Source organism: Phalangium opilio, unplaced genomic scaffold (assembly GCF_054372755.1).
Source record: "Phalangium opilio isolate 3A_F unplaced genomic scaffold, DU_Popi_V2 ptg000090l_1, whole genome shotgun sequence".
NCBI lineage: Eukaryota > Metazoa > Arthropoda > Arachnida > Opiliones > Phalangiidae > Phalangium > Phalangium opilio.
The window spans coordinates 1,101,319-1,115,917 of NW_028324195.1; the positions used below are offsets into that span (position 1 = coordinate 1,101,319).

Here is a 14,599-nt window from a genome sequence, read left to right on the forward strand (position 1 = left end):
CACCCGTTGTTCTACCTCCAGATCCTCCTGAACTTGCTCCGCCCCTGATGTAGAAGGCCATTCAGTTTCGTCTAACCGAAGCCATTCCGGTCCACTCCACCACAACTCGCACTAGATCAGCTGGTCTACCGACTTGCCTCTGGTAGCAAGATCTGCGGGATTTTCGGGTCCCCTGACGTGACTCCAAATTCGTGGCTCCGTTAGCCCTTGAATCTCCGTGACTCTATTAGCCACAAAAGGTTTCCAACGTGATGGAGAACCCCTAATCCAATAGAGTGCTGCGGTATTGTCCCTAAAAAGCCGAATGTCGGACCGTTTTTCCGTGAAGATTGGCTTCAAGTAATTAAGAAGCCGTGCGCCTAGGAGTGCTCCCATTAACTCAAGCCGCGCGATTGTCATCTCATTTAAAGGAGCGACGCGAGATTTTGCCGACACGAAATTTATTCCGATTGTACCGTCCGTCTGAATGTACCGAATGTACGCGACCGCCGCGTATGCTTGTTTACTTGCGTCACAGAACACGATTAGTTGACGACTTTCAATTTCATCTTCAGAAATACCATCATAGTAATGCCTAGGTATCTTCAACTGGTGAAGCTGTGGGAGCTCTTCAAACCATCGATCAAATTCGTCCGTGATTTCAAACCCTAGCTTGGTATCCCAATTTGCCCCGCTTCTCCAGAGGCTTTGGAAGAGAACTTTCATCCTGATAACGAAAGGGGCTAAGAAGCCAATGGGAGCAAAGATTCGTGCTACACATTGTAGTATGAAACGCTTCGTGTTTACTCTGGTAGTTTGAAATTGGAGCAATCCCTTTAAATCAAACGAGAAATGATCTTCGGAGTTGTTCCAAGCTAGGCCTAAAACCTTTTGACTGACGTTTGGGCCTTGGCTGCTGTCAATACTGAAGTTTACTGATTCTCCAGCCAATGAGCTTTTCCCGTTCATTGTCTCTTGGAGTTCCCGTGAATTTGACAGCCATTTCCGCAAGTTCATACCTGCTCCCAGAATTAGCTCCTTTGCTTCGGTTGCTGACGCTATACCCTCCGATACTTCCGACGATCCAGAAGCCAGGTCGTCGTAGTAAAGCCCAGATCTTATAAGCTCGCAAACTTCTGGATATTTCTCTTCATTTTGTTTGAGATGATGCCGAATAGTGGCCGTTAAAAGAAACGGACTTGAGGCGACTCCGAATGGAACTCTCGTGATGCGATATTCCGTTAGCTCGTTAGGTTTAGAAGGGTTTTCCGGCCATAAGAATCTTACTGCATCTCGATCCGTCGCTGTTAATGAGATCTACAGGAAGGCCTGTTCAATATCTGCTACGAACGCGATTTTGAAATTGCGAAATCGTAGGAGAACCTCCAAGATATCCGGGTTTAAGTTGGGCCCGATTTCCAGGCACTCATGAGCCGAACCGTCGTATACTACTCGTAATGGCGTCGTTTGTTTGTCTTCTCTAACTACACCATGATGTGGCAAGTAGTAGCGACGATTCCCGGTGAAACCCTGGTCCATGGCTTCGACCTTCTCAATGACACCACGTTTTTCCTGATCATGTATGATCTCCCGATATTTCATGAAAAAGCCTTGAGCCCTTTTCCTTGCTTCCTTATAATTGTCACCAAGATTGTCTCGATTTGGCTTCCAAGGTAGACAGACTTCGTACCTCCCGTCTCTGAATGAAATCGAGCTTTCGAAGATCTCTAGAACTTTCATTTCAGTGACATCCTCCTTGACTCCAGAATCCTGTATGCCCATTGCGTCAAGACTCCAGAATCTCTCGACTTGTTCCGAGATCTTGGCTTCAGTATTATAGATAAGGACTTTCGAAACCGCGACCGTATGCGCACCGACTACCTCCGATGTATCCGTGGGGCCCGAAATGGTCCAACCAAAGAGCGTTTCTAGTGCTACTAATGCTGGACCCAAGCGCTATATTTTGCCCGTAACGATCATCCAATAATAATCAGCTCCAATGAGCAATTGAAGCTCTCCTGATGAATTATCATTCATGTTATCTGCCAGTTGAAATCCCTTATTTTGAAGATTTACTATGGCTTCTTTTTGTGATACGCAAATTCTGCTGCAACTGATGGACGGGGATTCTAGAGCCTCTAGCTCTATCTTCTTTGAGGGATCCCGAACGTTAGTGAGGGTTAGTCGCACGCGACGTCTTGTTTCTTCCTTAGCATTATCGCTATTGAAGGTTACGACCCTCAAATTTTTCTCCCCTACTACCGGCAAGTTTAGCTGGCGTGAAACTTCCGTTCTAATGAAGGTACGTTGGCTTCCTCCTAGAGCTCGGCATTTTCGATCAATTATCTACTTTATTTTATCTTTATCCATACCCGAAAATTATCCACAGAACTAACATGTTAAATCGTATTATAATCCGCACATTTGTTTATAAATAATCGGTTATCCACCAATTTGTGGATAATTGATCGAAAATGCCGAGCTCTACTCCCTCCATCCATGAGACATCTCACTCTTAGGGGTTTTCCGTTTCCGCCGTTGGACAAATCTACTTGGGCCGTTTCAAGAAGACATTTTATCCCCCTTAGTGCTTAGATGGCAAGCTGTGATTTCAGTGGAATCCGCTCCTTCATCCTTCTTGTATTGAGTTTCACAAATACTTGAATGATGTTTATAGCCGCAATGTTTACAAACTTTATTCCTTTTGAAGCATGACTTCGAACTGTGACCCGATTTGAGGCATACAAAACAAAGATCCTTTTCCCGCACTATTTCCCGTTTTCGCGGAACCGATATTTTATCACATTCACCCGAAAAATGACCGGTGTCACTACAAAATATGCAACCTTTCGACAAAGGTGCTACACCCGTATGTAAAGCCATGGCCGATGACGTAGACCCGCCGCTACGTTGTTGAAAACCTTTAGGTTTAGGCTTACGCTCTTCCCACGTTTTCGAATTTGGCTCCTTGGCGCCCGCCGTTGCGACTCGAACCGGTTCACTCATAATGAACGCCCGCTCGCGACTTGATACTTCGTCCCCGAGGAATTGGACAAGCTCCGTGATATCATACTCGCGCTGCCCATCTTGCTTTTTACTAAATTCAAGATTTATATCCTTTGGGATCCGTTTCAGCAGAATCGTGCACAATAATATACCGTATTTATCTTCACTTATTCCGAGAGCACTTAAACTGCGCATTTCTACCGTTAGCGAGTCGTAAAGCTTTCGTAATGCCGCGGTATCCGAAGTTCTGGTAACAGGGTCAATCGTTGCCAGGTTATCCAAGTGGGTGTTCACTGTTTGATCTCTGCGTCCGAATCTTCTTTCCAAAATATCTATAGCCGCGATATAGTTGGCGTCGGAGACGGTGAGACCCTTGATTGCGGTAGCTGCTAGACCTTCCAAGCAAGTTTTTAGGTACGAGAACTTCTTCGTCCCATCCAAATCCACGTTCTGGTGTACAGTGGAGCTGAATTGATTCCAAAAATTTGGCCATTTCGTCATTTCGTCGTCAAACTTGGCGAGCTCTAGCTTCGGTAGTTTAACCGAGCTTCCGTTACTCCTGCCGGAACTGGAGAGAGTTAATGGGGTGCTAGAACCGCTTGCCCCTCCGGTAGCTAGGGTGGCATCTATTTCTCGAATTTTACGAGAACACTTTGTTTTACATACAGAAATGTCGTCGTATATTTTCTCGCATTGTTCCACATCATCTTTCATTTGATCCGGGTCTGTTATATGAGCCTGTACTATATCATCCAAAGGTCGAAGGGCCGCTTCCTTCCTTAATATAACGTTTAGTCCTTCTTCCAACTCGTCCCTGTCCACTGGTACCGACTGAAGTAAGGATTTTATCTTTTTTAAGCTAGTGGTAATTTGTCCTCTAATTACCGCACGCTTCCGTATTTGTTTGGCTTGTTCCGTTGCCATAGTTCCGATTTAATTTACCGATTAAATTAAAGTTCAAAAGTTCCGCCGTTGTTTAGATTAAATAAAGCTCCGTACTTTATTATGATACGTATCCGCAAGGTTCTGTTACTCTATCCGCCGCCGATTATAACACGAAAACGTTTACACATACTTGATAATACTTTAGTTAAATCTAAAGTGGCCCTATCCCGGGTTTCGGCACCAAATTATGTCGTAACTTCTCCTTCGCGATATATTATTTGTTAATTATATGTGAATAAAAAACATCGCAACTAGCTCAACTTGAGATTTGAATAACAAGTGAAATTTTAATGTTAATAAATATAATTAAATTACATGTTGAAATTTAGACTGAATAAAAAGGGTTTATTTTGGGTAGCGAACTAGCCCGAGTAACAGCTAAAGCGAGAGTAAAGCAAAAATACCCTCCACACGAAGAGATTCCTACCCCTTATTTGAACAATAACATTCAAAAGACTCACTTTCATTGGACAAGCCCAAAGGTCAGGTGAGCAAACACTTTCACTTTAGGGGAAAGCCTCGAGCCAGAGGAACTCTCTCTCGACAAACATGCTTAAAAAAATATAGCATGACCGGCCGGTGACCCGCTGCACCTGTATTACGGGGGTCATTCAAAAATTTTCCTAACCCAAGGCCTTGTCCAAAACAAGTGATATTTAAACAACAGATATTTAAAGAAAGATAAAAATACCAAATTCTAAGAAAGTTTCCACACGCCCAGATTAGCGATTTGGAATTTCTCCCAAATTGTTTGAGCCTGGGAATAATCCGCATCGCTAATCTCCTCGTCCGTCAGGGTATTGAAAATGCCATCCTTGGGTGGTAGCTCCGTCTCGCTGAATTTCGTCTCGCAGTCAAAGTAGTCGTATGGGTAGACCTGTTTCTTCAATAGGTGTGGTACTTCCTCGGCGCTGAACACAGAGTTTAAACACTTAAACTTGTCAGCTCCTCCTCTAGCCAGACTTGCCACGAGTGTCTCCAGCGATGCAGGCATGAACCTAATGGAATCTAAAAACCTAAGATTACCAAGAGAAAATGAAATATAAATTTCCGAATTTGTCGGAAAGCACTTAATCTCATGATCTTTAACCAGCCCTATTTTATCCATTATAAGATGGGCGTCGTAACGAGAGAGATTATGCATAAAAACCGGAACGAAATTCCTGGTCCTCAGCTTCAGGTTAAACGAATTATGAGCGGCGCCCCTGTAGGCCCCGGTAGTATGATCGTGGTCACGTACTTTACAGTAATTTACGGTAAAGACCTCATTACAAACGTAGCAGTCTCGAGCCGCGACAAACTGCGCCTTTTCCAAGTCCGATAAATTCATGGGAGTGTTAACTTTAATTTTACCCTGAATAATTGCATCTTCACGTAAAAGGTTTTCTACCCCACGATAAGTAACCGGTTTGGACACCGAACCATCGTGACCAACGATCACATAACTGAACCCACAGGAGATGTGCTGCGAAGTTTTCGTGGTAGAAGAGAGGTCACTGTCGGGGTCGCATCGGTGAACTTTGCGGAGAATCGACTCGAAGTCAGCGTAGATGACGTACTTAACCTGTGAGAATAGAAAAAACATGTTATCAATGATAATGTACTCTATAATGATAACCGTAGCAAACTCTCTCCCTCTCTCGTGCATCTAATCATACGCGTTATCCGCTTTTCCCTCTGATAAATAATAATAGTTTTAGTTTACCTTCTGTTGCCAAGCAACGTTTTTGAATTCCAGAATGGGGTCCTTCACCGGAATCTCGATTTTCTGGGGTCCATGTAGACTGCACTCCTTGATGTGGTCTTTGTAGTTTGTCTCCGAGTCTATACCGGAGAAACGATGCAGGCAATAGCGGCAGTAATAGTTCCTGTTCCTGTGTGCGGTGAACGCTTTTGCAAGAAGTCGGGTCATGCTGCGAATTAAACAAAAGAGCTTCTTCTCGCCCTGGGTTAATAGCAACAGATCAATTTGTCGCGGTTCCTCAACTCTGTTGGAACTCACGTAACGAGGGAAAACCTCATCCTCATAGCCGAATATATTAAGCGAAAGGTTATTTACACGCTCGAATTTTTCTAATTTTGAGGTATTTACTTCCACGGGGAATGTAATGCCGGTCATGTCTAATTCATTGCTATACTGTAAGTACCTTGTTACGCGCTGAGGGTTATTATTTTTAGGGTGTAAATGAGCCAAAATTGACCATTGGAAACACTTATTATCTGTGTTTTGTACATTAAGGAGCGCTTTTTTAAATGCGAGTTTCTTAGGGGTTTCAAAGTACGTACCCCCGTGAAGCGGAAGGTACGTTATAATATTAATTTGTAAAAATTGGATTCTATCTAATACCCACCCACTACCACTCTCCTCATACTCTTCCATTAATCGTTTCAGTGTCAAAATTCCTAAGTCCATCTGTCCAGGTATAACGTCAGGCCTTAAAACCGTTAAGTTTCGGGTCCTGTGATAGATCAAACATTCCACCTCCTCGTCAGTATTAGCTAACTCCCTGGTGTAGCGAGCCCTGACAGTTAAATACCACTTAATACCCCGATCCCTCGACAATTTATCACGTAAATAATTTTCTATCGCTACCCTATGGCTACCTATGTACTGATCTACGCCAGTCTCGGTCGCTAAAGGTGTGAAACGTGCACAAAAAATAGCATTACCTAGAACCTCCAACTCCTCTAGCTGGTCGTGAAGGGGGGCTTCTGGCGAGGCGACGATAGGTTCATCCGGCGGCTGTCCTCCACCCTCCTGTTGATCCATGAAGTCGTGGATGTCCCGTTCCTCCTGACTCGAAAGTCCCGGAAAGTCCTCTTCCTCCTCTCCATCCATGAAACGGTTAAGGTCACGGGCCTCCTGGCTCGAAAGCTCCGGAAAGTCTCCCTCCTGACTGGTCCCATCTGCCGCGCACTCTTCAACACCTAGGACGTGCTCGCGCATGTGCATATCGGTCTCGTTTTGGCCGTTGAACCACTTGTCGCAAATATAACATGCGATCCTAGGTGGAGGGGGAGTGTCGTCCCGCTTGACGACTTCGATGTCATCCTCTTCCCGCTCCATGAACTCATGCAGTGCACGATTCAAATCGTCAGGTAGTTCATCTAGATTTTGGGATGAAAGGTCCGACGACAGGGCGACGCCGGAAGGGGAACCAAAAACGAGGGGAGAGGTGGGTGGCGACTTCGAAAAGTGAACCAAAAACAGAGGGAGGAGTTGGGGGAATAGGATTTGGAGTGGAATGGGTTAGTTTTTGCCGCTTGGCCTCGGGAGGGGTTGGAGGGGTTAAACGATTACCCCTACTCATAATAAGTTCGCGCATAGCTCGGGCTTCGTGGGCATTTAACTCTTCCATACTTAAAGTAGCTTCAGAGAAATAAAGAGATGACGAGGGAGGGGACTAACTATTTTCCCTACTCTTGATGAGGTCGCGCATAGCTTGAACCTCCACGCTATCTAACTCCACCGAGCTTATGGAATGTCCCGTGAAATTAAGTGATAACCTGCTAGGGTATTCGGTAAAGTGAGGGACTGGGGAGATAGAGTCTGGGGTTGACGGATCTGAAATGTTCGTGAGGGGAGGAGAAATGGAAATTGGAATGTTTGCGAGGGAAGGAGAACCGGAAGTTGGAACGTCCTTAAGGGTGGGAGAATCGGGGCTAGGGGTGGAATCAGAGTCCGAACTAGAGCTAGATAGGTTGAAAACCGCACGCTTTCTTTCTTTTGAGTTGAAGTGGTTGCCGGCCACATGGGCAGCTAAAGTGGCGCGTCTCGTGAAACTCTTTGGGCATTGCAGACACTTAAACAAAATCCCCTCATGCTTTTCCCTTAAATGCCTCGTAAGGTCCCAGGATCTAACATATTCGCGTTCACAAGCACTGCACTTAAACATTCTAAAAATTAACTCTCTTTAAAGGCGGTAAAAAAAATATATATCTTAATCTCGGGACAGAATTAACTATGTCTTAAAGACAGTAAAAAAATCTATCTTAATCTGGGATCGGAAATAACTATGTCATTTAAAGACAGTAAAAAAAATCTATCTTAATCGCAAAGATAATTACAAGTATTTTCGGTGCTATACCGTAAAGGTTTCGCTTACCTTCTGCAAAGAACGTCTAAAAGAAACTTGAGAACAGTCAGGAAGTTGTCCAGAACAGAAAATGAATAGCTGATGTACACGCCGGGGCTTTTATACTCTTGGCGTGATAAGATGTTCAACTATCGTAGATCAGAGAATTTCACACTTGTATCACGTGACAATCTGCGTCATGCTTCCTGACGGGATTTTAAACTTCAATCTAGTGGATTTTTCGCAAGTCTCCTATCGTGAACATAGATTATTCTCCCAAATATTGCCGACTGTAACTGTTTACTTGACCTACCATGAAAGACCTCTATCATGGCTTATATCTCAAATTCTTGATGGTATTGTCCTTCTATTTACTCGTGGTCGGAGGTTTCCATGTATTCACACGCGCTTATCATGTTTTCGAAAACATATCTAGTTGTTTCCGCTTCATCAATAAGCGTTTCCTAACTAAAAAACATTTCCTACACCCGTTGCAGTTATTTACATTTCAGTTTCCTATCTCTGCAATGATTGTTCTAAAATATATGTGTCTATATCATGAATAAATATGAACTATTAAATTTGAATATTTATTAATTTTAATTAAAAATTGGAAATATGCTTATACTTAGAATAATGAGAATATGATAAATTTCAATGTTTATTATTTAAATTTACGTCAATACAATATTTACAGGAATTTTTTTGAGTTACATACACTTTTAGAAACCATTTGCTTACAGAATTGAAAGCTTAAGAAAGAGCAGTTATTAAAAATGTTAACTATCATCTCTATATTTAAATTTGACACGGCATTAGAATAATGTTCATCTACACGTTCACTCCATTCCGTCATATGCAATCATGTTGCATCTGCGATGGGTGGTCTATAAAGCATCCATTGCAGGTGTTCTTGATTCCCTCAGTCAGTTGCTGTACAACTATCTCCTTAATCGCGCTCTCTACACGTTTTGATTCAGTAAGGAATGTAACCACCTGAATGTGTTTTTCCAGTAAGTTTCCCCATAGGTATGACCCTATAGCGAATCCATTCTTAGTCGGGTAGTGAATCCCATAGTTGGCTCCATTACCCGGGATTACTTGACGAATATTTAACGTTTTCCTATCCTGGTAAGTTACAAGCTGAATTCGCTTGTCCACCGACCCTTCGAAAAAGCTCGTGGTAGGTTGAGCGTCATCCTTCTCGAAAAATTCATTTATGGTATCCCTCATCCCATAAAGTTGCATGTACTCGTCCTCACTTAATATAATCCCAGTAGAACCATCCGTCATTCCTAGTCTAATATTGCAGTCTGCTGTTACGCTGACCGATTTAGTTTAGGAAATCTCGAAAACGTTGGAGTTATCCCTAAATAATCACACAGAATTAAGACGCGAACTTAAATTTAAACATAACACTAAAGGAGAGAGTATACTTACATTTCGATGAGTGCTTGAAGACTCGTAAAATGCCTTATCCTCAAACCTACCACGTCTTTTATACGTTCGAGGCACATCGTCGAAAGTCAATATGACACATGGTCTTGAGCCTAACACTTGGCAGGGGTTTACCATGACGTTGACGGTCACGTTGTCGAAAGACAATGTGACATCGTCTTAAGCCTAACACTTGGCGGGGTTTTACCATGACGTTGATGGCCACGTTGTTGAAAGTCGATACCTAACTTAAGCCTAACTTCCCGAGCACGTGACATGGATTTTAACCGCCATAATTCAAAAGTGGATCCCTTATCAGTGATGTCATGCATTTATTATTTTCTTCAAAAATTAAAATAAGACACGCCAACGGGGATAGATAACCCTATCTCAAGTGTTCGACATGAGATTAAACGTCGTCATAAGATTACACGCCAACTTTACTCTATCGGTTCACGCCAAGTCAGACATCACGACATTTCACGCCAATTCTCCCCTATCAGTTCACGCCAATTCCTCACGCCGGTTCACGCCAATTTCCCCCGCCAGCCCACGCCACTGGGCCAAGGTAACACATTGTTACTACTTATCACCCCTACAGCATTTATTTAACCCAGCCAAAGCTAACCTTACCTAACCCAACCCAACCAAACCCTGTGTGGAGGTAAGAAGATTATTTATATGAGTCTGAAAAGTACGCCCTTTAGCACGAACAATTTACTAACAATAATAGGAAGTATTTTTCGATATTACAAATAGCTTATTCCATCAAAAAATTATGTGACAATCCACGAAGGTATTCAAGCATTTGGCGATTTTTGTAGTCTTTGACAATTTTTAGGATTTTTTCATCGTTTCGCTGATATTTATTAGGTTTCCTTGGAGGCTCAGCTCCACTAACATAGCGCTCGTAAGCAACATCTCGGCCCTTTTGAACGGTTTTAAGTCCATCGATGAACTTCCACAATGAAGGATGGTTGACGTCAAGTTCGGCTTGCAATCGGCAGTGGGCTGCTTCTGCGTAATTATTCGTCCTATCTTCTTCATTGAGAGTCCTTTCGTAGACAGACCATACTTCTGGTGGAAACCGTGCTTGAGGTTGGCGGCCATTTCTCTGCTGTCGTCCTAGATAATTATCTTCAAACCAATTAAGTATCGGTGCTAGTTCGTCGGGTAAATGGAAAGTAAGCGCGTCGAAAGGTTTATCAACATCCGAGATAGGGACGGGAAGCCAAAGAAACGATCATGCGAGCTCGTAATGCAAATTCTGCTTCACCGCCATAGCGAGACCTCAGGCCGGTGATTTGCATATGCCGACGAAAATTCTTTACCAGGTGAAATATACATCCATGAACGCTGCTTTGGGGAAAGTTGTGTTTCAAAGAATTTATTGCAGAAATTTCGAAGTTGATGGAAAACATGAAAGGATTGAAAGCCGGCCAGGTATTCTTAATTAGCGTAAACAATCCGTTATACCTTGAATCGGTTTTGTTTGGAAGAGCGAAAAGGAAAAACGAATCCCCCACGTTTAGCCAATAAGACGTATACATACTCACATAGCGGAGGTAAAAGACTAAATGTCCCCTCGATAAACACTACCTCCATACTTTCAGACCAATTCTTGTGAGATTCTTTTCCAAATAAAAGGAATCGATTCGGGTCTTCTGCTTCACTATCGCCGAGAAGGAAAAGTTCTTTGCGGCCTGGAACGGATTCGTAGAAACGATACCTTTCGGGAATAACTATACTCTTTAAGTCCAGTGGTGTATTCAGAGCCACGATGGTTGAATGTCGAGCTCATTGAATACATTTTCTCGAAGCTTCATAGCCAGGAATTCTGCCTTGAATTGCTTGACCGATTCCGGCGACAACGAAATTGTGTATCTGACTGGGCTTTTCCATCGCCTCTGTGGCTCGTATCTTCATCACCAAGTTTAGCTTTGAGACTTCCACAGCAGCACCGTCACTTTTATGCGTATGATGTCCCAGTCGACTTACGATAATATTATTTCCCTCAGTGTGAAGTCAAGCTTTACGTCCGTATCCCCTCTTACTGCATCGCCAAAACTTGGTCCTTTGATCCTTGCTCAGCATATGAAACGTAAACATGTTTCCTTCGTCGACTGGCTTTAGGTAGGACTAATTAGGTAACCAAATAATCACGATACCAAACCGTCCCGAGACTAAATAATCACAATACGAAATAGCAGTGGTGGGAATCTTCAGAAGAGTCTTCCTTAGGGGGCGCCTCCGCGCCTTCTATACCCTTGTTTTCCGTAGAAGAGAGGGCGGCAATATAGAAGCAGAGGGCGCCTTCTTTGAAAAGAAGCTTGGGAAGAAGAAGGCGCAATTCCCTTCCTACTACCCTCCCCAGATCCAAAAATGCCTGTGAAGGAGCTTCCACTTCACCGAACCCCCCTTCTAAGATTCGGAAGGTACTCCCTCGAGAAGGGAGGTGAGCCTTCTTTTTTGGGAAAAAAGTTTCCTCTTAGAATTAAGGAAGGCAACTAGCTCGAGATGCATGTTTACCTTATTTTTTTTGGGAAGGGACAGTGCCAAAGAAGGGACGTTTTTTGTGGGGGAGGGAAAGGGCATTGCCCAAGAAGGGAAGTTTATTTTTCTTCGGTGATGTGATCATCTCGCAGATTTAAAGGCTTCTTTCAATGGGAAATAAGTTATAATAGGTAAGGTAGTACAGCTCTATTATAAAATACAAATACGAGAAACTATCGGTAGATGGTGTCACTCCACCAAAGAAACAAGACGACCCAAGGGTTCGTAATAGTAGCCACATCGTACGAGTGGATAACCCCTCTATACCTTACCCTGATGAGTGAATAGCGCTACCTCTTACAATTCTTAAATGATTTACAGTTCATAAAATCACAGCGAATAGCCCCTCGATGCTCTACCCTAAACAGTGATAAAATGTTTACCCTAATAAATTTACTTATGCCGTAATTGTAATATTCCGGCGAATCGAAGAACATATAGTTTTAGTGATTATCCCCTCGATGAGTTAACAACTTAGACTTATGCCGATGCATACTTATCGCTTCCTATAAATGCTACTGCTACTACTACTACTACTACGTAGATCATACGATGTGGCTTAAAATTATGTTTTTTGAAGATTTGAATTTGATTGAATCGACGATGATTACCGAACATTGTTGTAATTACAATTGTGCTTTTTGTACTGATTGCACTTACTAACTTTCTGTCCTTATGAAATATTAAACCTAGGCCTATATGTGAATTAAATTAACGATTTTAATATTAAGCATAAAATGACGGATTTTAATATTAAGCATAAAATGACGGATTTTAATATTAAGCATAAAATTACGGATTTTAATATTAAGCATAAAATTACGAATTTTAGTATTAAGCATAAAATTACGGATTTTAATTTTAAGCATAAAATGACGGATTTTAATATTAAGCATATAATGACGGATTTTACTATTAATCATAAAATTTCGGATTTTAATATTAAGCGTAAATTACGGATTTAAATATTAAGCATCAATTTATTAATCTTATAAATAACGGAATATCCCCTTATTATATGTAAGCTTATGTGTAATTGTTTACTTTTAATTGTTACAAAGTTATAAGAACATCTCTGTGTTGGTGATGCGTGTCGGACTAGCCTTTTACTATTGCTATTCTTTAGATATCGTATCGACTCGACAATACTTAGATCATAACAAAAACAGACAGATGTTCATTACTTACACCCAATTACCCGTGGTTACTCTCGTAAACTGTTTAAGCGTCAAGCCACGACCTATTACCACTTTTCGCCAGGCATACTTTGCTAGTGCCGTCATTGATGATTGGAACAGTTTATCCTCGGAACTAATTTCAATAACAAATAAGTCGATCTTTCGACGTAAACTTTCAGCCTATTTCAACAACCTGCCTCCATTCCTTGGCATTCCACCGTCATCTACATATTAGGCTATACATATTTTTCATTTCTTGTTTTAACTCTTTTAGTTTTTTACATATATTATTTTTCTCATTAATATGATATCTGAATATCGCTGTTCCCATCCAAGCCACCCGCTGACCAGGGAGTAAGGAACGTTAGAGGGAGTATTAAAGTGAATAGGCGCGTTCGTTAGATTCGTGGCTAAAATCGTCTCTCTCTGGCGCTGACTCGGGGACTCAACGCGGTGTCCGCGCGCATGCGTCAAATTTAAAAACGGTCGTGCATCTGTTTTTAACGAGGTATTTTTCTGTTCTCGCCGTTACGGCAAGCCCGGCCGCCGGCGGCTCGAGATGCGCCGCTCGGCCTCAGCCGATGATATCTAACCAAGGCTTAGTGTAATTTTCGTGTCTAATTTTATTCTCAGAGCTATATTTATGTTGAAATTTAACGAAAATGTTATAATATTTAGATGAAGACTTGGTAAATGTCTCAAAAAATTTCGAAACTTGAGCTTTAAAACGTTGAATATTTTATAACGCCTACCGAATGATACCGCAAATTCGCCTTCCGGGCTTCCCGGTTATCTCGACGGCGAGTAGAACAGAGTGAGTGGGGCAGCAGTCGATGGAAGCGGAAGCTGGCGCTGACTGCAGAGAGAATTTTTAAATTCTCTCTGCTGGCGGTAGTAAACGACGTCACTCGCGCCTGCGCGTTAGCAAAAATTGAGGAACGGAGATAAAAATTCCTACCCCCCACTTTCTTTACCATTTGCCACTGTATGACGGTTTTTTTAGCATTAGATCAAAACTCCCTCTAACGTTCCTTACTCCCTGCGCTGACTTTGTACCGATTTTTGTAGTGTTAAATAAATAAAAAGAATTGATGGACCGTAGGCACAAAAATAGTTTTCAGACTATTTGGACTGATACCATTTAGTTACACCAGGAGGAAAGGCTACGTTTTACTGTACTTTGTATGCCAAATAGCTTAGCCTCCCGTTGTAAATGAAATGAATCCTCCTAGTCTGAAAACTATACCATTGGGGGTATTCTATAAGATAAAGAGAGGATAAATAAATAAAGATTTTGCGTTAGCAGGTGTGACCATATTTTTTTCTTCTCTTCCACTTACCCGGCTTACTTACGCCGTCTACAGGACATTGCCTAGCCCCTTTGTACCGTCGAAATGGACTTTGAAAAATAAAATCTAAATATTT

At 42.3% G+C, this 14,599-nt stretch overlaps 2 protein-coding genes across 2 annotated transcripts; both read right to left on the reverse strand.

Annotated features, from left to right (window-relative positions):
• Positions 1-111: 111 nt before the first annotated feature.
• On the reverse strand, positions 112-1,271 carry LOC149644546 (uncharacterized). The gene is made up of 2 exons (XM_089850346.1): positions 1,267-1,271; positions 112-1,201 (listed from the first exon to the last, which is right to left on the reverse strand). The coding sequence occupies exons 1-2, from the start codon at positions 1,269-1,271 to the stop codon at positions 112-114; spliced, it is 1,095 nt and encodes a 364-aa protein (XP_089706472.1).
• A 25-nt stretch (positions 1,272-1,296) lies between these two features.
• LOC149644547 (uncharacterized) lies at positions 1,297-2,311 on the reverse strand. The gene is made up of 3 exons (XM_089850347.1): positions 2,286-2,311; positions 2,056-2,200; positions 1,297-1,935 (listed from the first exon to the last, which is right to left on the reverse strand). Exons 1-3 carry the CDS (start codon positions 2,309-2,311, stop codon positions 1,297-1,299), a joined length of 810 nt encoding a protein of 269 aa, XP_089706473.1.
• Between the last annotated feature and the right edge of the window lie 12,288 nt (positions 2,312-14,599).

Coding starts and splice junctions, on each gene's coding strand:
- LOC149644547 (XM_089850347.1), bottom strand. CDS start 2,311: ATGCCGAGCTCTAGGAGGAAGCCAAC. Junction 2,201..2,285: donor AGCTCTAGGAGGAAGCCAAC/GTACCTTCATTA, acceptor AACCTTCAATAG/CGATAATGCTAAGGAAGAAA. Junction 1,936..2,055: donor TATCACAAAAAGAAGCCATA/GTAAATCTTCAA, acceptor GGCAAAATATAG/CGCTTGGGTCCAGCATTAGT.